Source organism: Salvia hispanica, chromosome 1 (genome assembly GCF_023119035.1).
Source record: "Salvia hispanica cultivar TCC Black 2014 chromosome 1, UniMelb_Shisp_WGS_1.0, whole genome shotgun sequence".
Lineage (NCBI taxonomy): Eukaryota > Viridiplantae > Streptophyta > Magnoliopsida > Lamiales > Lamiaceae > Salvia > Salvia hispanica.
In genome coordinates, this window is record NC_062965.1 from 5,168,903 (window position 1) to 5,183,991 (window position 15,089).

The 15,089-nt window shown below is 36.0% G+C and overlaps 3 protein-coding genes across 3 annotated transcripts; all 3 read left to right on the plus strand.

Annotated features, from left to right (window-relative positions):
• The first annotated feature begins 636 nt into the window (after positions 1–636).
• Positions 637–1,185, plus strand: LOC125185475. The gene has a single exon (XM_048082007.1). The coding sequence runs from the start codon at positions 637–639 to the stop codon at positions 1,183–1,185; it is 549 nt and encodes a 182-aa protein (XP_047937964.1).
• A 4-nt stretch (positions 1,186–1,189) lies between these two features.
• LOC125185484 lies at positions 1,190–1,861 on the plus strand. The gene has a single exon (XM_048082014.1). The coding sequence runs from the start codon at positions 1,190–1,192 to the stop codon at positions 1,859–1,861; it is 672 nt and encodes a 223-aa protein (XP_047937971.1).
• Positions 1,862–3,572: 1,711 nt separating this feature from the next.
• On the plus strand, positions 3,573–7,069 carry LOC125201101 (crooked neck-like protein 1). The gene is made up of 7 exons (XM_048099025.1): positions 3,573–4,779; positions 4,879–4,944; positions 5,390–5,534; positions 5,620–5,838; positions 5,933–6,131; positions 6,225–6,420; positions 6,828–7,069. The coding sequence occupies exons 1-7, from the start codon at positions 3,623–3,625 to the stop codon at positions 6,940–6,942; spliced, it is 2,097 nt and encodes a 698-aa protein (XP_047954982.1). The 5' UTR covers positions 3,573–3,622; the 3' UTR covers positions 6,943–7,069.
• Positions 7,070–15,089: the final 8,020 nt, after the last annotated feature.

Below are 15,089 nucleotides of genomic sequence, written 5' to 3' on the forward strand. Positions count from 1 at the left end.
ATTATTTAGAAAATATTGAATGGTTATTCTTAAGTATTCATTTTTAGTTTAATGATTGATTACTAACAATAATTTATAATTTATTAGATACCGATTTTTCTACATGAATCAAGTTGTAATTTATTTTGACTTAAATTGAATTGAATTGTAGTTTATTTTATTTAAATTATTGTTGCAATCAAGCATAAAATGAATCCTTTAAAAATAAACCATTCAATTTTTTTTATTTCCCATATACTTTAAAATTGGTCTGCAATATCACAAACTTTATATTTTTGTTTGTTAGGGCATCCACTATAGGGGCGGCGCGCCGGCCGCCCCCTTCCCGGCGGTGCCGCGGCGATGTGTAGTGGGGAAGGCGTCCGCCCCTGGGGTGGACGAATTGGCTGGGGCGGAAGGGCCATCGCCGGCTAGTCGGCGAGGACGAGCCTCATGAGAGAGAAAAGCGGCGGCCGCCGCGCCTATCTATTGCGCGGCGAAACCGCCGCGGCGGTCGCCGGTTTTCCTTTTATTTTATTTTTTTTTAATTTCGAATTTATAAAGGTTTTTTTATAAATATTCCTCCATTTTCATCTTCTTTCCACCCACTTCTTCACTCTCTACCCAAATTTTCTATCTCTAAACACTTTTCAATTTATGGATGATTTGTGGAATCAAGCATGGGATTCTTTGATTCAAGAGGTGCAGAGGGAGGCCGACGAGGAGGCGGCGGCGATCCCTCGTGAGATTCGTCATCGTCGGACAATCCCACGAGACCATGTCGGAGCGGCTGAGCGGCTTATGGCCGACTACTTTAGTGATCAGCCTCGTTACCCGGCTGAAATTTTTCGTCGCCGTTTCAGAATGTCGCGACCGCTATTCACCCATATAGCGACGACATTGGCGGACCGGTTCGAGTGCTTCACGCTCCGGAGGGATTGCACTGGCCGGATCGGTCTGTCTACTTTGCAGAAATGCACCTCTGCAATTAGGCAGCTTGCCTATGCCGGACCGGCTGATATGTTCGACGAATACCTACAGATGGGTGAGACGACTAGTCTAACTGTGCTCCGGCAATTTTGTAAGGGCATTCGGCAAGTCTTTGGTCCGGAGTTCCTACGAAAGCCAACCCCCGATGAGTGCCAGAGACTGCTAGATATGCACGGTGCGGTGCACAGCTTTCCCCGGGATGATGGGCAGCATTGATTGCATGCATTGGGAGTGGAGAAACTGCCCGGTGGCGTGGAAAGGCCAGTTCACTACCGGTTTCAAGCAGAAACATCCGTCGATGATCCTCGAAGCCGTTGTTGACTACCGTTTGCGGATCTGGCATGCATATTTCGGTGTTGCAGGTTCGAACAACGACATCAACATTCTGCAGTCGTCGCTTATCTTCAATGATGAGTGCCGGGGAGAGGGTCCAGAGATCAGTTTTGTAGCAAACGGCACGCAGTTTCCCGTATTCGTCAAGACACTTCGGCGACCGGCTGGCGCGAAGAGACAATATTTTGCGCGCAAACAAGAGGCCGCTAGGAAAAATGTGGAGCGAGCTTTTGGTGTGCTCCAAGCGCGATGGGCCATTCTACGCTGCCCGGCACGAGTGTGGCACGAAGATGATGCCGCGGATATCATGGTAGTGTGTATCATATTGCACAATATGATAATAGAAGATGAAGGATTTGCTGCAGAACGTTGGGCGCCGGAAGATGGTGCAAGTACAAGTCACGGTGTTGCCTCCGCGCCGATACAGATGGGTGTACCACGTAGTGATGAATATCTGATCCAACGTTTCGTTGATATACGCCGGAGCATAGCACATGACCATCTCCAGGTCGATTTGATTGAAGAGATCTGGGCACGTAGGGGAGGCGGCGTAGCATGAACAACATGTGTGATTTCCGTAGATCAAATTTTCGTTGTAATTTTCCTCTCACTTTAATCCGACGAAAATTTAGTTTTCAATTTTAATTTTATTGCACTAGCCGTTTTTCTCGAATTATTTTTAGTCCGATAATTTGTAGATTGAATTAAAAAATACAACAAGAAAAATAAAGTGAAAGTTGTCCACCAAAAAGTGTCCACTATTGCTGCGGACACTTTTTTTTGGGGCTGTGGACAAATAAAATGGGGCTATGGACAAAAAAAAAAGTTGTCCACCAAAACTTGTCCACCTATAGTGGATGCTCTTATTTCCCATGGCTGTTAAATCGCCATATCCGACTAACTTATGTGCGTTATTATCCTACTTGGTACTCCCTCCGTTCCTTCATAATTGAGTCATTTTTCCATTTCGGGAAGTTCCCTCATAGTTGAGTCATTTATATAGTAACTTTTTCCTCTTTCTTACTTTACTCTCTCATACTTTATTCACTTTTTACTTTATTCTCTCTACCTTTTTTCTTTTTCTTATTTTTTTTATCTATTTATTTAACACACCCAACATTCATTTCTTAAACTCCGTGCCGAAAAGTTCCGCCTCAACTATGAGGGAACGGAGGGAGTACTACTTGATCAACGTGCTTTTTTACGTGGCTTATATCCTACTTACCAAAAACTTAAAAAGTGGTCTAAAATATCGTAAATATTTCACGATTGCCCACGTAGAATTATTTTTTCTCCGAAGATATTTTATTTGAATTGAGACGAGAAATGACAAACAAAATGCAAAGTTTATGATATTGTGGACCAATTTTAAAGTTCGTGGGAAATACCAAAATTTTGCTAAAGTTCATGGTTTTATAGACCAATATCCCTTTTAAAATAATACTACAAATGCATATAAATTTTTCGATTGTAATACAATAATTAAAATAATATTACAAAGGTTTTTATAATTTATTTTTAGATAACAATATAAATATTCAAATCATTTGTTTTGAGATAATATACAAAAATTTAGTAATACCACAAAAAATTTTGGTCCTTAACAAATTACAAAAGAAGCACGTAAACATTAATAAATCACGAGCTTGGTCCTCAATAAATGGACAAGTATATCGCTCAATGGCTGAAGGGTAAAATAACAAAAATTGGGACTAAATTTGGAATTTATGAAATTTTTGACAGAAAATGTGATTTTGTAAATATTGAGAACTAAAAATGGTCATAACTCTATTTTCTGGATACTAATTCATTCATAAATGAAGGATAAACTTTATTCAAATTAAAATAGAAATCACATTAGTGTATAGAAATCACATTATTAGTGTATACGGATTTGTAATTCTAAAACCCGTACAATCAACTGCAAAAATTATGACTCGTTGTATATAATTAATTAATTTAAAATTTATAATTGTCTACTTCATAGTTATTAATATAGTAATTCTTATAAAAAAATATTCTATATTTAGGATATAAAGCTTATGAAAGTTTAATATTTTCAAAGCACATTTAGAAATTAGTGAATTTCATTAGATAAAAAATATGAGACACATAAAATCATTGATTGGATATACGGTTATTTCCAACTATGAATTAATTTTCTAAAATGAGAGATAATTTCATTATATGAAATATAAAAACCACAAATATAGTACTAGAATTAATAATAGTATTATATATCTCTCACGGATTCAGCCATTTCGATTTCCCCCAATTTATAACCCTAATTCTCTCATAACCGGAATCCTCTGAATCAGCCATGGCGAACTCCAGAGAAGCCGACCCCAATCTGGGGTATTTGACGAAGAAAGAAACGGAGGTGAAGCTGCCCCGACCTACTCGCGTCAAGAACAAGACGCCTGCTTCGATTCAAATCACTGCCGAGCAAATCCTTCGTGAAGCTAGAGAGCGTCAGGAGGCTGAAATCCGCCCCCCCAAGCAGAAAATCACCGACTCCACCGAGCTCGGCGATTACCGCCTCCGCAAACGCAAGGAATACGAAGATTTGATTCGAAGAGTGCGGTGGAACAAGAGCGTGTGGGTGAAGTATGCAAAATGGGAAGAATCTCAGAAGGATTTCGCCCGATCTCGGTCAGTGTGGGAGCGCGCGCTCGAGGTGGATTACAGAGACCACACACTGTGGCTCAAGTATGCTGATTTTGAGATGAAGAATAAGTTTGTGAATCACGCTAGGAATGTGTGGGATCGCGCAACCCAGCTGCTGCCGAGGGTTGATCAGCTTTGGTACAAGTACATCCACATGGAGGAGGTTTTGGGGAATGTGGCTGCGGCTAGGCAGATTTTTGAGAGGTGGATGAAGTGGATGCCTGATCAGCAAGGATGGCTCTCCTATATAAAGTTCGAGCTTCGGTATAATGAGGTCGAGAGGGCTAGAGAGATTTTTGAGCGCTTTGTGGACTGTCACCCCAAGGTCAGTGCTTGGATTAGATTTGCTAAGTTTGAGATGAAAAATGGGGAGATAGCTCGTGCCAGGAATTGTTACGAGAGGGCTATTAATAAGTTGGGAGATGACGAGGAGGCGGAGGAGTTGTTTGTGGCTTTTGCGGAGTTTGAAGAGAAATGTAAGGAGACAGAAAGAGCTAGATGCATATATAAGTTTGCACTGGATCATATTCCAAAGGGACGGGCAGAAGAGCTGTACAAGAAGTTTGTAGCGTTCGAGAAGCAATATGGTGACAGGGAAGGAATTGAGGATGCTATTGTTGGAAAGAGGAGGTTTCAGTATGAGGATGAGGTGAGGAAGAATCCTCTTAATTATGACGTATGGTTTGATTATATTCGTCTTGAAGAGAGCTGTGGGAATAGGCAGAGGATTGAGGATGTGTATGAGAGGGCAATAGCAAATCTGCCTCCTGCTCAGGAGAAGCGCTACTGGCAGCGATACATATATATGTGGTAAGAATGCTTTAACCTTACATAATCATGCCTGTATTGTATGTTGAGCAAAGGGATTGGCTGTGATTTATATCTGTTTTGAATTTGTGATATTTTCAGGATTAATTATGTTTTGTATGAGGAGCTTGATGCCCAGGATGTTGACCGAACAAGAGCAATATATAAGTAAGATCCCATTCCATAGAAATTGATGTTATTAAAGAGTTGATTGAGTTTATTATTCCTTATATTTTCACCCAATCACCCTCCTGGATTGATGACAACAGTTAAACTACATGGACATGTATGTTGTACATCCACTTTTGTAAGTTTACTGTCTATGCTGTCTTGGAATGTTTGATTAGTGGAAATACGATTCAGAATATACATGCATTTCACTTGACTATGTGACGAACTACCCTGAAGCTATAGGACATTTTATATGAATTGTATGTAACCAATATTCTGGGAAAAGTCTGTTTGTATTGGAATTTTGGTAAGCTTGATTAAGCCTGTTCTGAGAAATTCAGTAATGGAATCGCCAGTATGTTTATACTTTTGCTTTAACCGTTATGTGGATAGCTTTTAATGGTTCTGGCTCCTGATCCTGATACATGTCTGAACTGAGCAGCTTGTGCCTGAAGATGATTCCTCATGAGAAGTTTTCTTTTGCAAAGATATGGCTGATGGCCGCACAATTTGAAATACGCCAATTAAATATTGACCGGGCTCGGAAAATATTGGGGTCAGCAATTGGTATGGCTCCCAAAGATAAGGTATGCTACAAATTCCATATTCTCTATTTGGTTCATCCACTGGCATTCCTCAGACTGCACCCTAAATGTATTATATTGCAAACAGATCTTCAAGAAGTACATTGAGATAGAGCTACAACTTGGTAACATAGAACGGTGCAGGAAACTCTATGAAAAGTACTTGGAGTGGTCTCCTGAGAACTGTTATGCATGGAGCAAGTATGCTGAGTTGGAGAGGTCCTTGTCAGAAACTGAACGTGCCCGAGCTCTTTTTGAGCTTGCAATTGACCAACCTGCTCTAGATATGCCAGAGTTACTATGGAAGGTACGCAATTTATTCATATTGAAAACATTGCATGTGTTTGATATAAATGACTCTGTAGTGAATTGACTAGGTATGTTTTTTGATCTTCTTACAGGCATATATTGATTTTGAGATTTCTGAATCTGAATATGGAAGAACTAGAGATCTTTACGAGAGGCTGCTGGACAGGACTAAACACCTGAAGGTGTGGATAAGTTATGCCAAGTTTGAGGCTTCTGCTATGGAAGAGGTCCTTCAGGACTCAGAGTTGTCTGAAAGTGAATATAAGAAAAAGTGCCTTCAGCGGGCCAGAGGTAAGAAATTACAATGTTCTTGACAAGTAAATTTTTTGAATAATCTTTTCTAATATAGAATATTTGGTGATCTCACTTTCTCCCTTTCTTCAGGTGTATTTGAAAAAGCCCTTAGCTATTTTAGAACTTCTGCCCCTGAGTTGAAAGAGGAAAGAGCAATGCTTTTGGAAGAGTGGTTGAACACAGAGAAAAGTTTTGGTGAGCTGGGTAATGTGGAGTTAGTTACTTCCAAGCTTCCAAAGAAACTAAAGAAGAGACGTCACATTGAAACTGAGGATGGTCCAGCTGGGTATGTATTTGATTTATCTTTTCGGTTCATTTTTATTTCTGAAATTGCTGATCTATCTGTACTTGGCAAGTTCTCTCTTTTCAAAAAAAATTGGTATGGGTTACTGACTCTTATTTTATGACTATGGAAAATCATGTAGCTCCAGCCGCATCTTTATTGGCTGCTTGGGTTTTGTTAGCACTTGATTTCTTTACCTAAATTAAGTTTTGATTGTTACTTATATGAATGTTTCTCCCTGACTAATGAAATTTGGTAAAACATGGAAAGAATCAATGTTTTCTCTGCTGCAATGTGTTATTTCAGTATGGAAAGAATCAATGTTTCTCTGCTGCAATGTGTTATTTGCACTGAAATCATTGTTTGATTTTATTCCATGTGAGAAATTCTGATGTTTTGATATGTTGCAGTTATGAGGAGTATATCGACTATCTATTCCCAGAAGAAACACAAACCACAAATCTCAAAATTTTGGAAGCGGCGTACAAGTGGAAGAAGCAGAAGGTCGTTTCTGACGATGATTAGTTGGGTAACGACTGCTGTGGCCATTTGATCTTGTTCTTAATGTTGGCTTTGACATTTCTGTATGTATGTATGGCAATTTGCCGATGTACACAAGATTCTTAAGCTGCAAAGACAATTTTGATATTAATCTGTTTCCAGAATTTTTTGGTTTGAGTTTTTATTGATATGGGAAAATAATAACAGTCCTGGAAAATTAGGAAAGTACCTCAACTCTTACATTTTTATGTCTAGCCTTTTTGAGTATTCTTTTTCCTTCATTTTTATAATTTCTATTCAGTTGTGTTTTTGTATTGTACGTCCTGCATCAGCAAATATCCTATGAGAGTGTGACACGTAATGTAGGTGATGATACTGCAAAATATTTAATATCCTATGAGTCATACGTGGTAGAATATATTTTCAGGTGATATGTATTTCAATAGTATATGACTACTAATAAAATGCATTAATTATGATTATTTTTGTGGATGGAGGAATTAAGTAGGGGTATCATTTAGTTTGAGGGTGTATCTTTTGTATCACGTGAAAAAAATTCCAATTGAAAATGAGTTTTCTCATAGAACAATTTAATCTCCCATTTACAAGAAAGTCTAAACGTAAATACATGTTTGTAAATGAAGGCAAAAAGATACACATATACGCTTCATTTACTAGTTTCTTCATAGTTCTCTGATGTTGATGCAGATTCATTACTTGGATTCAGCCCTGCAAGATATCCATGATCTTCTCTATCTCTTTCACCAGCTCACTCATGCTCGACTCCACGGCACACCTCAGCAAACCTCTCCACACTCCCGAGTGCCATGTTGGACACCACTATGGGGTCCAGCATGGTTGGTTGGTTGTGAGACTTGAATGATTTCATCAAGTTGTTCCCGTAGTTGGAGAAGGAGGGCGGATATGCACATTGGCAGGTTGGGTTAAGTTTCATACTAGTTACTACCTCCGTCTCTGAAAATTTGATACACATTACTATTTCGGTCCGTCCCTGAAAATTTGATACACTTCACTTTTACCATTTTTGGTAGTGGACCCCATATTCCACTAACTCATTCCTACTCACATTTTATTATAAAACTAATACTTTAAAAGTAGGACCCACATCCCACCAACTTTTTCAACTCACTTTCCATTACATTTCTTAAAACCCGTGTCGGGTCAAAGTGTAGCAAATTTTAGGGGACGGAGGTAGTATTATCTTAAAGAAAAGGAACACCATTATTTACGGAGGTGTTTCTTTGAATGAAATCACCATCAATACCATCCATATCGAAGGTAGCAGGCTGCCTAGATTCACAAAAATTAGAGACAACCATACCTCCTACTTTAACTTCAATTAAATTTTGATATCGTAAAAAATTAAAATAATATAGTCATTTGCATTCAATATTTTATTATTAAATAATTCTTCAAATTGTAAAATATGAAAATGTCTATATGTATACTGGAGTATCATTCAATTAATTAATTATGATCATTAAATTGATTTCATCATGTATTCTACATTTTGACAAAAGAAATCATTAAAAAATATCATATGTAAGGGCAAAAATAACGAAAAATTGAACTACAAAAATAGTCCAAGAACTATGAGTTTGTTTCACCAATAGTCCATGGACTATAAAAATATCACCATTAGTCCCTGAACTAAGGGTTCATTTCAAAATCGGTCCTTTTGTACTGTTTTTTCCAAAAATGCCCTTTTTGGGGGGCTGGACAATTTAGTCTTTTCACATTTTTAACTTTTTTCAATCAGATAATATTTCAATGACGTACTAAATCTGATATTATTTCAAAATTTATTTTCTTCTTCCCTATGCCATTTAACTTTGTTTCTTTATTTCAATATTAGATTTAATTTTATAAAATTAAATTTAAAATTTAGATTTTTAAATATCAATAAATTATTTTAATTATAATTTTTAATTTATGCATTCTTTCTCAACTCACATCTATATATATAGAAATAAAACTATGCAGTCAACTCACACAATTAATGGAATAGTATTATCCACTCAACCATGTTTTTTATGTTTTATTGGTTCGAATGTAAATGTTAAGATTATGAATAAGTGAATAATCTTAGGGAGGACATATGATATTAATCATGTTTCATAAGATAATTAATGAAGGAATGGTATATATTTTTTAGTGATGATGAAAAAGAAACAACAAATTTATTCATTTGAGTAAGACCATTAGAACATCACAAGTAAATAAGCAAACTAAGCAATGGAATTTAACAGCTAACTCAGAAAACAAAACAGAATTCAGTCTTTTACCTTCAGTTTGAGCCAAATATTCTCCTTGCTGGCACTGTGGAGACTGCTCCATAATCTCCAACCGCCAGCCTGCAATTCCCTCTTGTACAATTCTGAAAAAAAAGGCAAACAGAATCTATTTTCAGCTAATACACATTATCGTGAAATTGAATTATGATAGTAAAATTTGATATCATAGGGTATAAAGAAAGGTTGAATCGGTTTCATGTCAATAATGCTCCTTATAACGATTAAAATAGAAATCACATTATTAGTGTTTACGGATTAGTAATTCTAAAATCCGCAAAATCAACTTACATAAGTTATTTCTATAAACGTGGAAATATTAAAATATCATAAAGAAGTTTTTGTTAAATATTTATACTCCCTCCTTTTTTTTTTTAAATAGACACATTTGAAATAGTACCAGTTTTAATGCACAATTTGGTAAACTAAGAGAGAAGGAGAGAAATTGATAAAGTAAGTTGAATGTAATAATGAAATTTATCTAATATTTGCACTAAAAAGATAATTTTATCACGAAAGATCATGTATTTACATACAAAATTTAAAATAACAATCTTAAAAAGGAAATTTAAATGACATCAATTTGGCCCATTGTATTCCAAGTAACCCACGGATCTCATAATACATAAATTCTCAATTATCCTAATTAGTTTAAATCGTTACTATTACTAACTTAATTTCTACATTTATTGATGGCGTCGTGTATTAGTAGAGAATCGTTTCAATTATTTAAGGTTTGCTTAGGTCTTTGTAATATTACTATTATAATAATTTTTTAATGTTGTTAACATCTCTTAGCCACTATGAGATTTGCTTGTCTTTTTTAATATTGCTATTACTATTTTTTAATGGCATTAACATTTCTCAGCTATCTAAATTACTAAAAAAATATTTCTCATCTACCTAAGTTGCTCTCAAAACTCATCTTTTATATATATATATAAATTACTCGATTATTGATTTCCAATGCTAAAAGAACATGCAGAGCGCTGAGGTTAATTACAACAAAAGGTGTAATCTCGATGATCGCATTGCATATTTGCATTGGACTTCTTAATTTTATAAATAAAGAAAATTAATCATGAGAGTGATGTGTTTTCATTCGACAAGAACAAGTACAAGTACAATTTGAAGCTCTCGCTAATAAATCTGTCGAATATAACCATTTTCAAATTTTTGAAGAAAACAAAAATAAATAGTTTCCAATCTTTTTTCCTATCATCATTGAATATTTTATACTAGTATATGTTAAAATTCTTAATATCTTGTCCCACATCAATTTAGTAACAATCCTAGCTTATCTATAAAAGTATAAATAACCCTCTCTTTTATAAGGCTTTTTAAAGGGTGAATAACTAATTTCTAATAGTATATATTCAGACCATGAGAGATAATAACTAATCTCACCTAATTGATAAGAAAAAATAAAGTAAAATATGCCGACGGCGGTATGTATCGAAACCAAAACTCAAAGTAATCGACGCTCAACAGAGAAGATAAAGAACTTGCTAATGCCTAAAGTAGAAAAAAACAAGTAGCTCTAATAAGTATTTTTGTAAATTTATTAATGAAATCTGATCATACCAATCTTCCTTCAATAATCCATCATTTGTGAACCTATGTAAGCCAATACAAAATAATCAACGTTACCAAAATTAAAATGTAAATTATCGATTTTTCTACTATCATACTATTATTTGAAAATGCCCCATCCTATATCATATTTGGACACTTTTGGACAAATCATGACAAAATTAAGGTATACTATACCGTGCTGGAAATGCCAATATGAATAAATACAAAAAAAATTTACTAAAATTTCAGTATAGAGAATTTTTAATAATGATACCATACCTAAAAATTATTAAACGCAAATTATCAAACTTAATCCTAACAAAAAATGATTAAATACGGAAATTTTCGTTTCAATTACTCAAAATGAAAATACTTTTGTAATTAGAGTTCAATAATGTTTCAATTTTAAACATTCTATTTATATGCATGGCTAATCATGCATTTAAGAATTCAACATATGGCAATTTTATAATACTCGATATGTGTACATTTTTTATATTAGAAAAAAAACTATCAAATGAAAATTACAGTTGCACCGTATATAATGATTTATAGATATGACAACTCTAACAGTACTATCAAATATTGAAACATGAGATATTATTAATCTCAATTTATTAATTTTCAGTACTTTAAACTGATTATTTTTAATCTAAGCTTAATAATTTCTGTTACAATTGATGATTTTATGAATAAAAAGACTGTTTTGAATGCTCAAAAGGACACAGCATTGCCACAGAAACAGAGCTGTTGTACCTCTATGCAGCGTAGAGGTTCCAATCCGACTCTCCGTGGATGGTGGTGGAGAGAAGAAACAGAGTGATAAACAACTTAGGTGAGAGAGAAGTGGATAATGGAATTTGAGAGAGAGAGAAAGAGAGTTTGTTGGGTAAAGTGTAACATGTTTCTATTCATTATGTATGCACTTAAAATTTAGTTAGGAGTAAGTAGTCACCATCGACACGTCCACTCATCACTAAGCAATAGTAATACTAACTAATAAGGTGATATGACAATTTTGGTTGATTTGATCTCAATTTTGACTATTTATCTAATAAGTAAAATTTCAATCGACGATCCAATTCCTAAAGTTTCACATTTCTCATTACTTTTCAGTAAATGCCGATTTCTTTAGTATACTCCTAGTACATATTTTTGGGATTTTAAAAAATTGATACCTAAGTATAAAATTTAAGATGAACGAAAATAAGAGAGATAATAAAATTTTAATCAAAAAATAAAATGATTTAACTAGGAGTAGTATACTAAAAAAATATGACTCGGTTATATAACTTATATTAAAACAGAGAGTTGCAGACTGGAAAATATTTAGTTAAAATAGAATTACACAGTATTTAGTTAAAATAGAATATTCAGTAGTACTTAATAATACTAATAAAATGCACCCTCACCACAGTAGATCAAAATCCCGTAACAGACACTTTCTCTTTTTCTCTTTACAAATAAGAGAGTACATGCATGCTGCTATTGCTAACTGAAACAAAACACAAAAACTCTCTGAAATGGAAGGAGCTGCAAATCCACCTCCACCTCCACCTCCACCTCCACCTCCACCTCCACCTCCACCTTTCTACCATTGGAGAGGAGGCAATAGCCGTCTGAGGAGCATGGCGGCGGAGTGGGTGTTTACGGCAATTTTCGCCGTCATGGGACTGGCATCAACCGGAAGCTTCTTCCTACTGCTGCCCAAACATCCTTACTGGTAAGCTAGCTTTGAACTGATTTGACTTGGGTTTTAGTTTATTGGATGATTTCTTGAAATGTAGTCTTTTTGTGAGAGATTTTCTACAATGGAATGATTTCTGTATGAGATTCTGACTGGCATTTTGGGGAAGATGAAGTATAATCGAGTCCTGTTTCTGAGTTTAGATCGTTTCTCCTACCATCTTTAGTGTTGAATGGAGAATTTTCGAAAATGTGACATTGCTATGGTACAGAATTGATATAATCAACCATCTTTAGTACACTAGTATACTTTTATTTAATAGACATACACCATAGATAAATGCATAACAGAGCAACTTATAGGAACGAAATTAAAATGTTTTTCTTAGATAAGCGTAGCTAGCTGGTAGATAATCAATATATAAAATCACTACTTTACTTATATTTACCTATTGCTGTTGCGACTTATATAGATTTGATCAGAGACCGATTTAGATAAGCTATTTCATTTCCTCTTGAAAAAAAAACTCATCTTGAACTGATTCCCTTAAGGTTTAACCGTTTAGGCCTAATTTCACAACCTGCATATTCTTATTGTTGGCAGAAATGAAGTCACCTCAACTTGCCTATGTTTTCCCTATCTTCTAGGATCATGTATTATTTGTAGAGACTATCATAGGAAATTGTGGTCTTTCCCATTGTTATCTATATGTTTTAGCAATTGGATTGGCTCAACTTTATTACTCCCCCCGTTTTTTAAAAATAAGAAGGTTTGAAACGGCGTGATGCACAATTTGGTAAAAGTGAGAGAGAAGAAGAAAATTTGGTAAAAAGTGTGAGAGAGAGAGAGAGAGAAAAATTGGTAAAGTAAAAGAGAGAGTGAATTGGTGTTGTCTTGTTGGAATTCCTTATTAATTACGTATTTGATTTTGCAGGATTAGCATCGTGAGTGTGCTCATTTTTGTGGGGTTAGCAATCTCGGGCTATTTGTATAGAGACCACGCTTTCATGAGGGAGAGGGCTGGGCATCCTCATGAACTGGTATATCTTTTCTCCTCTCTCGTGCTGAGTGTAGTAGTTGCATACGTACTAGAGGCGCACCAAATAGATTTTAGGGCTTTCATATTGAGTGGAGTTGGAATATTTAGTTTAGTAATGATAACACAACCGGTATTTGACTATGGGGTGATGCAACTGTTTGTATCACTTCCATTGCAAATGGTTGTGTTTCATTTTAAATTAAAATTCAGTGTTTGGTATGTGCCTTGCATTCTTCTTCCATTAATTGCAATGTATTTGCAATATTACTTCGTGCGGCACTTCAACGACCTCTACAATACCCCCGAAGCTGCCCAAGCCCGCCGAACCCGCCGAGCCCACCGAGCTATCCAAGCTGCCCAAGCTGCCCTAGCCCAAGCCGCCGACCCTGCCCAAGCTACCCAAGACGCCCTAGCTGCCCAAGAAGCCCAAGTTGCCCAAGCCAACCTAAACCTCCAAACCGCCCAAGCTGCCCAAAACGCTCTAGTTGCCCAAGCTGCCCAAGTCGATGAAGCTGACCAAGCTACCCAAGCTGCCCAAGCTGCTCAAGTTGCCTTTGCTGCCCAAGCCGTCGAAGCTGCCCGAGCTGCCCGAGTTGCCCGAGCTGCCCTAGCCGCTCAAGCCAACAAAGCTGCCCTAGCTGCCCGAGCTGCCCGAGCTGCCCGAGCTGCCCAAGACGTCCTAGCTGCACAAGCCGCCGAAACTGCCCAAGCAGCCGCAGATGCCGCAGCTGCGCAAGCTGCCCTAGCTGCCCTAGCTGCGCAAGCTGCCCCACCTTGAAGATCAAAACTGAGACGAAGCTCAGGCCTAGACCGAAGCCCAAGTCAAAGCCGAATCCGAAGCCCAAACCCGTGTCGAAGCCCAATGCAAAGCCGAAGCCAAATCTCAAGCCCGAGTTGAAGTTTAGTAGATGCACGGAACCACTCCACTCCACCTTTCTCTTTCTCTTATTCTGTAATACTCTCCTTCCAGTTCTGTTAAGACTTAGAATCTATTTTTTGAGAAAATTCTATGATGAAATCTTCTGGATCCGAAATTTTTATTTTTGTGAATGCAAAATTTATAACTTAATCCCAACCAAATAAAAAAATCGAAAATATTCTTTAAGGACCAAAATTTTGAAATACTTTTTTGAATTATTGTACTCCATGTTAGGTGTGAAATATTTAAATAATAGTAGTATTTTATTTTAATCTCTAATTTATACTCCTATTATACATATTATTATATACAATAATATACATTATTGGATTCTTTGTGTTCAAAAGAATCAGATTGACCTAAAAATCTCAAGAAACGCTCTAAAAATTTTGATGCGAATAGAACATTTAATTCGATAGTTCGAATTATGGATATTTTATTCACAACAAAATACTACACTGGATATATAATGGCGATATTTTCCTTTTCTTCTTTCTCTTTTTTTAAACTTATATGACGATCCAACTAATTACCACATGAAAACTTCCCCTATTTTATGTAACATTAATTTAACTAAATGGGATTTTAATATCTAATATCAAAAGCTTTTCAAAATTTATTTATTTTTTCATAGTTTGC